General features: G+C 49.0%; 1 protein-coding gene across 1 annotated transcript in view; it reads left to right on the top strand.

Moving 5' to 3' along the window:
• JADE2 (jade family PHD finger 2) overlaps window positions 1-15885 on the top strand; it is a 68682-nt gene that overhangs the window by 28344 nt on the left and 24453 nt on the right. Inside the window, 2 exon segments of the mRNA XM_021549502.3 lie at window positions 4839-5008; window positions 14516-14727. Of these exon segments, the coding sequence (XP_021405177.2) occupies window positions 4839-5008; window positions 14516-14727 (382 nt within the window).

Raw genomic sequence — 15885 nt, 5'->3', positions numbered from 1 at the left:
AAGGAGTAGGAGTAACATGGTCAGTAAATCTGGGTGTGGGAACGCTGAGGATCACAAACCTTTGTGTGTGGGTTGTGGCTCATTATTGTGACCATACACCACTATCTCCAACCCTATCCTTCACCCTTACACCCCCAGGCACTTTTTCTAACTTAAATTCTGCTCTGCTGTTAAGAAGCAATACCATCTATACAATGTATTAGCTGAAGTTCATAAGAAAATGTGGCATCCGGTCCAAATGGCCTGCTAAATACTATTTTAATAAACAGAAAGTGAAAATCATCCCTTTAAATTGCCCTTTTAAAGTCGTGTGCCACAGGAGAATTCCCCCATAAGCAGAGCTGGCAGTAGGAACAGCATCAGCACTGAAGGTTGCTGGCAGAGCTATCATTCCACTGACTTTCTTAAGCTCTCTTATTTATGGACATTGGACAAGACTAATTTAGACTGGAATGGAGGTAAAGAAAATATTACTGACTAATGTCTTCATTGTAATAAAATTAAGTATTTTTAGATGAGAAACACTATGTAGGATTAATTATTTCTATCTGATATATTAAAAGGGAGCATATAGGGAAAAAAGCCTTCTCCCTTCAGCCAAGTGAAGCATTCAGTTTACAGAGATGATTAACCATGGGAATTTGCTGAGCATATTTTATTGCTGTGTAATCTTCTCCAGGGATAGATGTGATCCTCAAGAGTGTTGGGGTCCACTTACTCCTTTTCCTCAAGTGCCCTTGAGACCCACTTTCAGACTAATGGCCTCAGGTTTGTTGTGATTTTCAGGCTGATCCCAATTTTCAACCTTTCATTTAAAATCAGCCTTTGATTGATACAGGAGTTTAAAATAGTGCTGTGTCTCTGGATAAATAAAGGAATAAATGCTCCTCCCTTTGTAATCGAGCTTCTGTGAATGGTCTGGCTCTTGGTGGAGGCTTTGCCTCTGTGATTCTTTGCTGTGATGGTGAATTTGGGTGTGTTGGTGGCTCCTGTGCAGACTCCTCGTCACCCGGGTATTTCTTTGTCCACAGAGCAGCTGTTTGCAAACATGGTTTCCCAATGGACTAAGACTTGTCCCTGCACAAAAGGGGAGCCCTGATGACATCCCCAGCTCTTGGAGCCCAGCAGGAGATGGATAGACACTGGTGAGGGCAGCCTCTGTGCTCTGTTCCCTTTTTCTCACTGTCTATCCACTGCAGCGTTTGGACAGCAAAAAGCTTGCAACTTCTGGGCTCCAGTTTCTCAAAGCTACTGGAGGTGAGGAAGGGAGCCCAGCTTGGTCTGTTTTCTGTGTCGCTGAGAGGCAGGGCATGGTCTGTTCCAAAGGATTGCTCTCTTGTCTTTAGCTGTAGTTTAAGTAGTAACTGTAGTGGACTTCAGCTCCCAAAGCTCCTCCTGTCCTAAGGCACCATCACTGCAGTCACTGATCTTTGTGTCTCAGCACCAGGAAGCCCTTTGCAGGTGTGTTGGCATGTGTCAGGAAGGAGTGGGCTGCTTTTTAGGAGCGTGATTTTATCCATCAAAGCAAATCCAGGAATCAGTGGCAGGCTGTGCACCTCTGGGGCATTGGGATGCCCCATGTGAGCCTCAGCATCTGGCAGCCTTCAGCTCCCCTCAGGGTGGGAGGAATGTTCATGGGAACAGGCACAGGCTCCCCTTAGGGTTTGCTGAATTGTTTGCAAGCCATAAAACCCTTGTTTTTAACTGAGTGCTGGAGATGAGTTCCAGAATTGATCTGGACCAGGCTTCCAGCAGGTCTTCATAGGGTTATACAAGTTTCTCACCGTATAAAAAATAATTTATGAGCTATTTCAGTTTCTTCATTTCTGACCATCTCTGTTTGCTAATATTTGAAATGCTGAGAAAATGGCACGAATATGTCCCAACATCCCCATGCCTGAGTTAACTCCAGGGGATCCCAGCCCATGCTGCCAGATCAGCATGAGGTTGTGGGGAGGAAATTTCAAAAGTAAAGTTTAGTGATCCTCTTAAGAACTTTTTATATTAATACTTATTCCTTGTAGGAAAGTGTCTGCTGAGTGCTGCAGCACCTATCATCCCTCTCTGATCCCTGTGTTCCCAGATGGGGAGAGGCACCTGCCATCACTCCATTGGCATGTCTCAGACCTTTTAACAGAGTGCTGGTGAGCTTGTTAGATGTTTGTATCTTCATTACCTTGATCTTCATCATCAGTGACGTGGTGAGAGGCAGAATGTCACTCTCTGAGTGCCAGTTCCCATTAAACCAAATCAAACTGCATTTAATTACAGTGTTAGAAAAAGCTGGATGTTGATCACTGTGGAGCTGTTACCATCAGTGAGCCCCTGAGCTCCCTGTGCCCTCTGCATCACCAGGGACTGTGCAAAGCCAGGACCTGAGAGTGTAAGCATGAATCCAGGTCTGGGGGGGCTGGGAGGCTGGTACGGACTCGAGGGGAGAGTCACTTGCCTCCTGTCTCTGAGCATCAGGTTCAGCAAAAGTTTTCCATAAGATATCTGCAGAAAGGAAGTGGAGGCTGTGTGCCCAGGTGGGAGGGGACGTGCCCAGGCTCAGGCAGGAGCTGTGTCCCACACACGGGCAGTATCCCGTGCACTGTGTGAGATAACTCCAGCCACGTCAGCATCCTTATCACGCCGAGTGCATTTCAGTGCTGTCAATACAGTAAATGACCTGTTCAGGATGCTCCTTTGATATGTACACAGAGCATTAATCTTTGCAATTTTATGCCAGGGTAAAAATAGCAGCTCTTTTCCTCCTGCCATCCCGAGCATCCGTGGCTGGCTCGGTGTCAGAGCATCACCTGTTGCAGGGGCTTTTGGGTGAGCAGCTTGTGTAACTTGGCTTAATGAGGGCTTATGGCCCTGACCTCGTGCCTGCTCAGGCAGCTCTTCCCAACAGAAGCATCCCTTGCAGGTGGAGGACTGTTTTTTTCTCTCCTCTAACAAGGCTGTGCCCAGCCTGGCTGCTCCCACACCCAGGCTCTGTTTCTGTGAGGGATGACCCAGACTTGGGCTCGTGGGAAGGAGAGGTTCAGTCTGACATGAACCAATGCACGTTGCACCAGCAGCCCCCACTTTATTTTTTTGTTAATAGAATCTTTCAGTGGCTAAAGGGGCTACAAGAAAGTCTGGACGGGGACTTTTGAGATGGGTGTGTAGTGACTGGACAGGGTGGAGTAGCTTTGAACTGACAGAGGGCAGATTTTAGATTATATACTAGGAAGGAATTCTTTCCGGTGAGAGTGGTGAGGCCTTGGCACAGGTTGCCCAGAGAAGTTGTTGGCTGCTCCATCCCTGGAAGTGCCCAAGCCCAGGCTGTATGGGGCTTGGAGCAACCTGGGATAGGGGAAATTGTCCCTGCCCATGGCAGGGGGTGTTGGAAATGGGTGATCTTTGAGGTTCCCTCCAAACCCATCTATTCTGTGATTCTGTGGTTTTAGGGGTTTGGGAGCTCCTTAGATGCCAATCCTGAAGCTGTGGCTGGAGCATGCCTAGTTCCAGGTTAATGACTGCTCTCTGCATCAGTGAATCCCCAAGTCCTATCCTAGATTGTTTTAAAATGTGGGAACCTTTTGGTTCTTTAACATAAATTTGGAGATAACCCAGGACATTGTGTCACATCTTTATTTTTAATTTACTGGTGGGGAAAGTGAAGCAAAAGAGATAATAAGAACCCACTTCTTGATGTTTCCCTCTCTGAGCCATTAGTTGTTGCTTCTCCTGCTGGTAGCTCTGGAAGTACCTCCAGTATTTGTGACCACAGAGGACAGCAATTAAATTGCATGTCTGGGTCTGTAGGAACTCCAGGTTCATTTTCCTGCCGTGCTACAGATTTCCTTCCTGACCATGGGCAGGGCAGGAGGTAGGGTCTCATTCCCAAGGACAGCTGGGCTCAAGTGTCTCTCCTTGGCACATGCAGACCTTGGAGCATCGGGTACCACAATTCATCTGGTTCTGTGATGGACACCATGGCTTTGCCCCAGACACATCACAGAGCACAAGGCACTCAGTGCTCTGACATTAGCTTACATAGCAGGACAGAAGGCAAATAAAAGCCTTCCCAGCTGGCACTGGTGCAAGAGCAGGGCTGGGTCCTCCAGCTTTGCATGGGGAGAAGCTGTTTGGAAGGGGCTGACGTGCTGCAGTGAGGTATGTTTGGTTGCCGTTTCTTTGCAGCATCTTTCTGGCTTGGTATCTGTGCCAGGAGGTGGATTTCAGGGGAGGAAGTTTGAGCTGTGCAAATACTGCAGCAAGCTCCAGCTCCCAACTTCACTGAGATCTGTCAGCTGGCACCACAGGCTGCTTCTCATTTCCAGCTTGTCCTCTGCTTGCATGTCATTAGGCGTGACACTGTTGACATGTGCATGGCAAGTATCATGCATATTGCTGCAGAGTTGCCAAGGAAAGGCAGAAGAGCTGACAGCCAGAGCCTGGTTGCTCTCTGTGCAGGGAGTTTGCAGCAGATGAGGCAGCTCCTCTCTCCATCTCTCTGGTTGTGATTAGAGAGCACTCAGAACAAATCTCACAGGCCACCATGAGATCTTCCCCAGTGCCAAGTGTGCTGAAATGTGCCTTGCTGTCAGTACTTAGATCATCATCTCCATTGCTCCCCATTTTTCTCATGTAAAGAGTTAATTTCTATGGGTGAATGGGAACACTCTTGCTATAGGAGTTCTGCTGAGGCTGTCTGTCAGTGCTGGCCCATGGACTGACTTCAGGTGCAGTGGTTTGTTTTCCTTCACAGTCAGGTGTCCAGTGTGGTCTCACCCTCCATGGCAAGAAACAGAATATTTTTCTGAGTTGTAGCTCTTTCTGAACCTCCCCTTCTTTTCTTCCAGGATCATCCCCCAGCTGGAGAGCTCTCTTTCACAGGTCTCACCGAGCAGCCTGCCTGTCTCTGAGATTTCAGAAGCTACAAGGACTTACTTGCAAGGAATGAGCCGCTATGACCTGGACGAGCTCGATGCCTGCTGGTTGGAACTTGTTAACATGGAGCTCAAGGAGATGGGTGGGTATTGCTGTTTTATTTTCCCTTTATGGCCTGGGTGTCCCACAGTGGGTATTCAGGCTTTTTGAGTAAGCATGTGGAACTAAAGGCCTTGAAGAAGAAATGTCAGAAATGCTGGTCCTGATTGTTTCCTGTTCCAGGCATCTCTAGATACCACAGCATAACATTGCCTGCATCACTGCTGTTATATCACTGCACATTCTTCAAATCCTTTAGGGGATTTTGGTTGAGTGCAAGTACCTGAGCTTGGAATTTGACCATTGGCACTAGTGCTTAGCATGGTCTGCTGGGCAAATTTGTTGGCACAGACCCACGGGTGTGTGTAGTCCTGCCAGACTGTGGAGGGATTTTCCAGTCCTTGTTAGGGAAGGTTGCTGTGGTGTGGCTGCTGCTCTGCAGGTAAGAGTAATACCTCAATAAAGCATTCACCTTGTGAGGTCAGTGAGGGCTGACCAGGTGCTCGAGCAGATGGGATAGTGCACTGTGGAGCAGGAGGGTTGTGCTGGCTCTCACAGGCAGCTGGTTGAGGGCTGCAGCAGGATTCAGGATGAGGTCAGGAAGATGCAGTTCAGTGAGCTTGCATGGAGCACGAGCGAGCTCAGAAGTTGGCCATGACATTGATGGATCTTGTTTTTGGAAGATCTGTCCTTCTGGTGTGCTTATGATTTACAATGAAATTTTGTTACCATGACCTTGAGAAAGTTGTAGAAGCTGCTCTCACAGTTTCTCTGATTATCTGGTATAGTTATCCTGTATATTGGGTTTCCCAGAATCTCAACATTGTGGAGCCTGTAGCATCACAGAGAAATCAGAAGTCACTTCTGCCCTCATTAGATGGTTCTGTATTAGCCTCAGCTCTGTCATTAGCACACACAGGTTTTGAGGCACTGGCAGCTACACTGAAGTCCTTGGGCAGAGCAGAGGGTGCTGCTGGATAAAGGCAAGTGCCTCAGTCTTGCTCAGGACTTGCAGAGGATCCACCCTTCCTAACCCTGCACAGCTGCTGTTGTTGCATCAAGAAACCACCTTCAACCACACTGGGCATCATTCTGACCTTGCTGTGCCTTCACTGTATCCCCTGCTACATTTCCCTTGCCGTCTGCACAGCTGCATGGCCATCAGAAGTGTCTCTGGGCTCCAGAGAGGTGTTGTGTCTATTTACACTTCCTCTTGTGTGTATTTCATAAGTCTCTAGAAATGAAATGGGCAGAGATTTGGCTTCTCCAGCTCAGTTGGATTAAATTTTCCTTGCTTTATAATTTCTTCAAAGTATTAGGTTTCAAATGCAGTGTCCAGATGTGGAGCTCCTGGGGTGATGGAAGGTTGTGATCATTGAAAAGTCCCTGCCCCAGACCAGACTGGCTGCTGGCTGTCCCTATGTCACCTTTGGGCTGGCATGTGCCAAACCCTCGGGTGCTGGGGTAGAGTGCTGGCTGCTCCAGCAGCACTGCCTTGGGAATGAGTTGAGTTTAGGAGGGGAGCTTGAGTTCCATGCCAGCCATACCCCTGCTCCGTGCAGGCATGTGTGTGGGCTGGCACCTCAGCATCCCAGGGAGTCCCAGGTCAGGGCACAGGCAGTGCTTTGCTGCTGACCCTCAGCCATTCTGAGCAAGCTGCATTTTTTTCCCTCCATCTCATCATTTATCAGCCAGTCATCTTTTCCAAGGAGTGTCCTTAGGAGATGTTTGTCCAGGGCCAGGCTGGATGAAACCACAGAATCTGAGGAAGCTGTTGAGCCTTCCTGCCGTCATCAACTCCAGATGGTGATAAGGACCAAGGTGATCTCAGCAGTGGCAGTGCAGAGAACATCACTGCCCATCACCTGCTTCTCCAGCCCATTCCTGTCACTGAGGGAGCACTGTCATTACTGACTGAGCCTTAAATATGCTGGGGAGAGAGTAGCTTTGAAAACCAGTGTTTGGCATGTGAAATCCACTGCGGATACAGCTTCAGCCCAATAGATTCTGGTATCTTTCCCCCTTCCCTAGGCTCCCAACTTCTCTAGCAGTGCAAGGGCTAGTACATTTTTTCCAGTGAGCTGGAAAGGAAAAGATGTGGCTTTGATAATGCCCCATCCCTGATGCTGTGGGGAGCTGGGGGTTTGGCAGGTGGGCAGCAGGATGGGAGCTGGTGCTCCTGGCTGCAGGGCCACGGTCACATCACCATGGCAGCCGTGCCTGCTGTGGAGGCTGGAGGCTTCTTTGAGGGATGCATCCTCCCTGCCCGTGGAAGTGATGGGGTTTGGTGCTGGTAGAGGAAAGCTGTTGTAGCAAATCCACTGCTGCTCAGCTCCTAGGCTGGGACCGAGCAGGGGCTTTACTCCCTCTGCTTCCCAGGTGGGAAAAGCCAGGGTGGGATTTGGGTGCCCTTCCCCACCCAGGGCAGAGGATTGCCCTGCTGGGTTGGTCCAAAGGCAGTCCATAAATAGTGCTTTCTCCCGGAAGCCCTTGACATTAATGACACCATTAATGACTCCCTGAGATTTCCAAACCTGCTTTGCTAATCTCCAAGATCATTAACATGACTTAACTAGAGAATGGCAGCCTCTCCTCCTATTCAGAGGAGTCAGGAGTTACCTCCCAGCATTAATTTAGGAGGTAGGCAGAAGTTTAAATTCCTCATGGGTGTTTGGCTGAACTGTTGTCACTGGGCTGTCCAGGGGCACAGTATGTCATTCCCAAAATATTTAATGGCAAAGAAGGATCCAGATCTCTGACTGGCTCCTGAGGATGTGTGGGGAGGAGAGCTGGAAAACACCTATGAGATCATCCAGCTCGCCTTTCGTGGGTCTACGTAGCACACAGCACATGCCTTTTCCAGTCCTTTTTAGGTCACACCAGGGATAGAATTTTATCACCAAGATCAGATAAACCTCCAGATAGCTCCAGCTCTCTGCATTCTGCCTGCTGACTCTTCTCCCAATTAAGTGGAATTGCTCCAGAAAGCAAAGGTTTTACTTGAAAAGCAAAAGTTTTAAACATAAAAGAGCTTTAAATAGTTTTAAGCCCCCTAGTAAGATGCCTCAGTAGCTGTTGCTGTACTTGATGGAAATGTGCTGTTTAAAGAACCTTTGTGTGCTGGAGATGAAGTCAGTGTTTAGGCATGCCTAAGTGTTTTATTTGTTGCTGCTGCAATATGAGATTGTAAAAAATGTGGATCTGAAGAAGACTGAATGGAGCCCGGAGCCAGATTAATGTCCACGCCATTCCAGGCAGCACAGGCCTGTCCTTTTAGACAGGAGCCATGCCATAAGTCTTCATTTTTACATTAACATTTTATGCTGTGTTTTTTGATCTCCACTAAATCCAAAGCTATTGTAAGAGTGGAGCTAGAGAGACTTCAAAGACCAAGGCTGAAAGATCCTTTTGCAGTGATCGGCACTTCATAAACACACGGAAAATCCTCAAGAAATTGCTAAAATTGTTGTCGGAATCAATTTTGCTGAAGGCAGAGTCGAAGTTTCTAAGTATTCCCTTGACTTAATCCATATGGTGTATTCTGCTCACATATGCCCACCACAGCTTCTATCTTGGGAGCTGGAGGTGTTCCTGGTATTTTATGGCAGGAACATGCAAAGGTCACATGGATTGCTTTTGAAGCTCCGGGGGGAATTCATCGCTGCATACTTGAGATATGTCTGTGTACTAATGAGCTGATACCTCCCTCGGCAGAGGTGAGATTGGTCAAGTAGATGTGAAATAAGCTGGAGTCAGTGCAGTACCCTGGGCAAGATGTGCTCAGTGGAGCAGAGGCTGCTGTCAGTCCTGCTCCTCACAGAGTGGCTGCTTCCCACCCTGGCAGTCTTGGGTGTCACACTTGGAGGCTGCTCCCATCCCACTGCATCCTTTTGGGATTCTGGGAGCCCCTTTTTCACCCTGAGGCAGCAAGTTGGCACTCCCCAGACAGAGCCTGTTTCCAAGCAGCTGCTGCCCATTACCATGTGCCCGTGTCCCACTGTGCAGGACACCCCAGGATAGAATAGTAGAATGGCTTGGTTTGGAAAGGACCTTAAAGCTCATCCCATTCCAAGCCCCCTGCCATAGGCAGGGACAACCTCCACTAGCCCTGCTTGCCTCAAGCCCTTGAACACTTCCAGGGATGAGGCAGCCACAGCTTCTCTGGGCAACCTGTGCCAGGGCCTCAGCACCCTCACAGGGGAGAATTGCTTCCTAATACTCATCTCAGCCTGCCTTCTGTCAGTTTGAAGCTATTCCCCTCTGTAAAACACCACAAGCCTCTGGATCTGAGTTTATTTATCTCCTTAGAGATTCAGATAATCAATACCACGTGCAAATGAATGTATTAATTGTTTGTATGTGATGTATTAACGTATATATTATCAGGGTTGGAGACCAGTGGGAGACTCTTAACACATTTTCCCTCCACATTTTCAGCACAATCAGTTCTTACGTCAAGTCGCTGTTTTGCTGTTTCCATAAATTCCTGGCAGTAATTGCAGTAGTTTCCAGCAATACTCCAGTTTTGCTGCTGATGGGGTGAGGAGGCTTTCATCAGGAGTGCTCTAGGACAGCCCTGTCAGAGCCAAGCATCGCTGCAGAGAGACAGCAGCTTCTAAAGTGGCTTCTGAAACATTTTGTCATCATCTTAAATTTGAGCAATAATTGATGTCGGTGGGTGGCAGAAAGGGTGATAATTGGTTCCTGTAAATCTTTTAAGTGCATTAGCAGGCTGTGTTTGTAACAAAATGTCTGGAGGTTTCACTGTGGATGCTCAGTTCACTGTGTGTTGGTCACACTTTACATGTAAGGTCTATTTATAAATAACACTGATAAAAGATTAATGTACAACTGCTGCATCGTCCCAAGAGTTGTGTGTCTGCAGGTGGTGGGGTGGAGGTGGCTTGGGCGTCTCAGGTGGTCTGGTGTGGTGTTCAGGTGGTTGGCTGTCGTGCCCTGATGTCCCTGCAGGATGCCTGGGGGGCACTCAGCCCAGGGCAGGGTGGCTGGTGTCCCCATGAGTGCCAAAGCAGGCAGGTCTGAAGTGGCTTGCCTGGAGCGAGCTGGAGGCCAGTGAGCTGGAAGGAGATTTCTGGAGTGTGTGGTCCCTGTACCATGTGTGAACACCCCATCCCATCAGGGACCTGTCATTCTTTCACCTCAGGTTTTCAAAGATAGTCCGAGACAAGCCTACATCATCTCACAATTGCTTTCCCTTTTTTTTTTTGTTTATTATCATTTTAAAAAGCAGCAATTTTGCTTGTTTTTTTATATATATCTTTCCTGAAAAGTAGACTCCCAGGTTTATAGTCTGTGAATCAGCGAAAGGCACAGCCTGCAGTCCTGATAGCTGTTTGTTCATGAGCAGTGTCTATCTCCAGGTATTCTCCACAGGGGGAACGCATTTATTGTTTCAGTAAATTGATATTAGTGGAGCACAGTTCAGTCAGAAATAGGGCTCTATTTTGTGAAAGGTGGCTCTCCAGCTATTTTTTTCCTCCCCTCACAGTGAGTTGGCTCACACCACGACAAGGAGTAGCTGAGAATTCATTTAGCAGAAGAATATTGCTCCTTCATGCCACATAAATTACAATATTACAGGAATAATTACAGTGGAGGGCGGCGTTGTGTGAAGGAATGTGCCTGGTACTTCTCCCCGGCGCGGCGCTGTGGCTGCAGTGCCAGCCCAGTAATCCCAGTTCCTTTGGGATGGAGTGCTGAAACTCTGGTGCTGTATGGGCAGCTGTAAGGGCTGAGTTGTGTGGAGTTGGGCCAGGCCCCTTGGGAGCCCCTGGGATGCTCTGTGGAGCTGCAGGGACCATGGCAGACCCTGACACAGACACACAGGGAAGACTTTTTTGCTTGAAGCAAAGTTCCTTCATGTTTTCTTTTCATGAATCAGATGTAGAGACCTCCTGTAGTGCATCATTATCTGTCACCTCTTCTCTATTTCTGAAGCAAGCCCCATTTTCTGGTGCTTCCTTTAGCTGGGAAGGTGCTACCCTGCAGCATCCTGCCCTGTGCAAAGAGGGGACAGATTTTCTCATCTGAGAGGCCGTGGGAGGCTGCATTCCCTGGATTACAGCCCTTCCCACTGTGGGGCAATACTGGGGTGTTCCAGGGAGGCTGGGTAGCCACATCAAAACCCATCATTGTTAATGAACTCAGTGTTAATGGGGAAAGGGTGTGGGTGGCCTCCTGGAAGGGGTGATGGGACATATTCCTCCTGTGTTGGTGTTTTGAACTAAATAGTCAGGGAATATATTGGCATGGGATTGAAGTCTCACCTCTGCCTGTGTCTCTCCAGACAGAAACTCTGAAGAAATGTGTAGTTATCACTGCTGTCTTCTGTGGGGGCTCAGAAAAGCTTTGTTTTCTTGTCCAATGCCTTGGCACACCTTAACCAGGTGAAAATACCGTTCTCTTGGTCAGCAGGTAGAGTCTGCTGACCTGGGGATGGTCCCACATGTGGACATCGCTGGATTTGTTAATTGTGGCCAAGATCAGTTGCCTGTGTCTTTGCTTTCCTTCTCTGGGGACAACAACAGTGTCACTTGTGCATGTACACAGGGAGCATTTTGGTGGAGAATTTTTTTGTTCGCTGTTTAGCTGGCCACAATCAATAAAGAGAGAGTTTTTGCAGCCAAAAAGATGACAATTTTATGAATGGAGTTTAGTAGCACAAACTTCATGTGATGCAGAAGGAGATAAGTGGAGCACAAATGGAAAAAGCACTTCACCCCCAGGCCCCATTGTTTAGTGTTTCATAAACGATTAATCGCTTCATCCCCATCAAGTGCAATTGTCAATTCAATCAGCTCCGAGGTGTTTGGGATGCCGCTTGGCAAGAGCATTCCTGATGTAATTACACCTCAGTGGAGTGTGAGAGCGTGTGTGTGTGTGTGTGTGTGTGTGTGCAGGGGGATGGATCCACACTCCCCGTGTGCTGCTGGAGCAGCTGCATGCCACACAGCCTGGTGAGGGAACCCCACCAAAGTGCTGCTCTCCCTCTGCCTCCAGCCTTCTCTGGCGCAGGAGTTGTGGGATCAGCATGAACTTTCTTCCCAGGGTTAAGCGGGTGATGGTGGAAAATTCAGGATGTGGGAGCGGTGATGCTTCTTTCCACTCGAGGTGAAGTGGAATGGTGGAAATGCCAGCATGATCCTGACCCTGGGCAAGGTTGAGTTCATGATTCCTGTGGGAAACCCCCTCCCTTTCCTTCCTCTTGCTGCCTGCAGCTGCCAGCTCTCTGCCTGCCCTCTCCCATGAGCACAGGGCAGCTCTGGAAATTGTGTGGGGAAAAGCACTGGGAACACCTTGATCGTTTTGCTTTCCAGAAGAGCAGAGCCTGAAATGTTGGGAGGAATGGAGTAACTCCAGACTGGCACTCTGATGCCCAGGCTCATACTCACAGACGAGGAGTTGAAACCCTGACCAAGAGGAGGATATTCTTGCTGGACTAGTTTAATACTCACATAAAATCATGTTGAGCAAGTGCACCTCGGGTGGTGTGTTTGTAAAAGGACTCCATTGAGGCAGAAATAATGCTCTGACTTTCTCTGTAACACACAGGCAATGGTAGGACAAGGGAGGATGGCTTTGATTTGAAAGAGGATCTATTTAGATTAGATACTGGAAATAAATTTTTCCCTGTGAGGGTGGGGAAGTTACCCAGAGAAGCTGTGGCTGGAAGTGTTCAAGGGAACACTTGGACAGGGCTTGGAGCAACCTGGTCTAGTGGAAGTTGTCCCTGCCCATGGAGGGGAGGCTGGAACAAGAAGATCTTTAAAGTCCCTTCCAAGCTAAACCATTGCCATGACACCCAACCATTACTATGCCAAGAGCAAGGGGGTGGCTCCATCCCAGCCCTGGTGCTCAGGGCTGTGCTAGTGCAGGATGCTTCACACTGCTGAGCTGCAGAGGCCGCAGGCAGCCTGTGCCAGCCTGGGGCTGCGATCCCACGCCCATGGCGGGGCTGCTGCAGGATCAAACAGGTACCGGCAGGTTCCTTGGCGTGTTGCAGCACAGCAGCCCGAGCTCTTGAAAGGGCTGTGATAGGGAACAGTGTTGTCTGTCTTAGATGGTATCTCAGACTCGACATAGACGTGTAAAATGCCAGGCTGGATGTTTGCAGGGACTTGTCAAGCCAAGGGAAACCGTGCCAGTGAAACATTGGGGAAGAGCTTAAAAAGGCAGACAATGGTGTGTTTGCTTGCCGAGCTCGCCTACATGATGCTTTCCCCTTTGACAGAGTTTTTTTCAGTTGATCAGTGGCTATGGGGGGGAAAGATGCAGCCTCTGCCAGCTCCATCCAGCCAGAGGTGTTGGGACTCCCTGCAACTCCATCCCTTGGGGCTTTAGAGCAGCCCAGAGTTCAGCCCAGAACAGGGACATCACACTGTGGCTTGAGAGATGACCAGGATGCCAGATCTTTCACTGAACATTTAATTAGTAACTGGTTCTTATGGGTTCTTCCTCAAGCCCTTTTTCTCCATCTCTTTTTATAAATGAGGTATTTTCTTCCATTACTTTGGAGTAAGAAGGGTGGACAGCGGTTTGGGCCAGGCTCCTCCACTGTCTGGCCAGTGGTGGATATTTCACACTAATGAACTACAAAGTCTTAATCATTTTGTATTGCATCCTGCTGGTACTTTTGTTGTCCCTGTCCCTTCTCCTCTGATGACATAGAGCTTATTGGGAGTCAGGGTGTGATGGGGGCTTTACAGAAAACCTCACTCCTGCTCCTGACAGATTTTCTTCCTTGCCTGGAGTGACCTCACATTTCATTTGTGGCACCAGGATCTTTGTGTGCAGGTGGGATGCAGCACTTCTGGGAGAAGTCTTCTGTGTTGCACCATTTTGGGGCTGCTGAGCTCCTGGTAGCAGCATGCCCTGTCTAAAGGCAGCTGGGTATCTCACTCCTAGAGGCTGTTGCTCTAAAAAACCTCTGCTGGTTATTGACCTTATATTCCTGGTTGTCTCTGTGGAGAAAGCTCTGGTAAAGCATCTCTGCCATCTCTCTCCATTAAAGATCCTGGTGTGGGGGGAATAAAAGACCCACTTGGGTCTGACCTCCTGATTTCACTGAACCCAAACACAAAAAAAACCCCTCATTTATCCTCAGTTTCTGCCTTTGGCTTCAGCTTTACTTTTCCGTTTAATTGGCCTTAAAATGGTCAATTTTCAGTCTCAACAATTAAAGCACTGACTTTGTGTTGCCAAAGCTTGTCTGAGCCCTCGCTGCAGAAAGCATCTTTGCAAACTTGTCTCCTTGAACATTTAAACTGTCAGCCCCAATTATCCGCATTGCTTCAGCTGAATGGGTTTCCTTCCTCTCAGCCAGCAGCAATATTTTGTTACTGTCTATGAAATACAAACTGCATCCCCAGTTAGGAGCAGCCCTTTTCCGAATCGCCGCGTTTGCCGTCGCTGTGGATTTGCCACGTTCTCGAGTTGCCACGAAATGCTCAGCCCCTGGCAAAACGCTCCCCAGGGCGGGTGGGAGCTGCGTCGGTGGCTCTGCCCTCACGCTTCTCCTTGTGCCTTGCAGAAAAGCCCGAGCTGGACGAGATCACCCTGGAGCGAGTGCTGGAGGAGCTGGAGACCATGTGCTACGAGAACATGAACATCGCCATCGAGACCGAGGAGGGCTTGGGCATCGAGTACGACGAGGACGTGGTGTGTGACGTGTGCCGCTCGCCCGAGGGGGAGGATGGCAACGAGATGGTTTTTTGTGACAAGTGCAACGTCTGCGTGCACCAGGTGAGCCCGGCGCGGGCTGGCAGCGCGGGGCTCTGCTCGGCACTCCCTGGTGCCCTCCTGCTCTGCGTCCTCCCATCCCTTCCCCTGGGCTGCTGTAGGCACCTGTTCAGCTTTCCCCATGGATCCCTAGTGCAGCTCCACAGGAGTGGGGATAGCAGTGGACTCTTGAACAGCTGGCTGACAGCAAACTTGTTTTTCTTACTTTCTTAGCCCCAGCCATTTATTAGTGCCCACAGAAACACACAACCAGAGTGTGCCCCTTCCTCCTTATTCTCTGGTCTCTGTAATATTTTATGTCTCCTCATCCTTTCTGCTTATTCCTCTTTACCCCATTTATTAAACCCCAGTGGGATCTTCAGCACTTTCAGATGACACTTGACTTTGTGCAAGACTTGTCAGGTGGCTGGGTGGGATGTGGGTCTGCAGTCCTGTGCTCACCAGAGGGGTGGGCTTGCATAGACCCTCCAGCTTCCTCCTCCTCCTCTGCTTTGTCTGGAGAGTGGTTGGACCTTCCAGCTCCACCAGTGCAGTCTCACATCGCAGGGTTTCTGTCCCAGCTTCCCCACTGTGTGAGCGTGGGATTGCATTTTGTTTTGCTGCCTGGAGGAAAATAATTTTATTTTTAGAATTGAATGCTAATGCTTCAAGCTCTTGCTGGGGGGAGTCTGTGGGCCTCCTGCTTTTGGGGAAACCTTGACAAGAGGAAGGCAGTCAGGTGAGGGTCTCCTGAGTCCCTCATGGACCCAGGGAGGTTCTACTGGTTGTGCTTCCAGGGGAAACGCTGTGTGGTACTGGGATGGCAGCAGCAGCAGCACCTGGGCTTCACCCTCTCTGTGAATGGTTTTGGGTTTTTTTAGTTCTCAAGAGAGCCATTTGCTCATCTTTTGGGCAGCTTTTCCATCAGTGCTTCCTGGAGGTGGGAGGGCACTGGAGATATCTATAGTTGCGGGTGGTGGGTGTTTTGAATGGTTTCCATCAGTGAATCAGATTCCACAAAATACCAGAATGATTCAGGGTTGGGTTCAAGGTATTTTTTTGTCTTGGGTTCTTTTTTAACAAGCCCAAGTGGCAATGTCAGGCTGTGAGCTGGCATGAGCCACAGCAGGGACTCAGGAGGAGCCGTGGCACCATGTGGGCTCCACTTTAAGCAGCAGCCCC

This window comes from Lonchura striata, chromosome 15, assembly GCF_046129695.1.
Source record: "Lonchura striata isolate bLonStr1 chromosome 15, bLonStr1.mat, whole genome shotgun sequence".
Classification (NCBI taxonomy): domain Eukaryota; kingdom Metazoa; phylum Chordata; class Aves; order Passeriformes; family Estrildidae; genus Lonchura; species Lonchura striata.
This window is presented reverse-complemented; position numbering and strand designations above follow the sequence as displayed.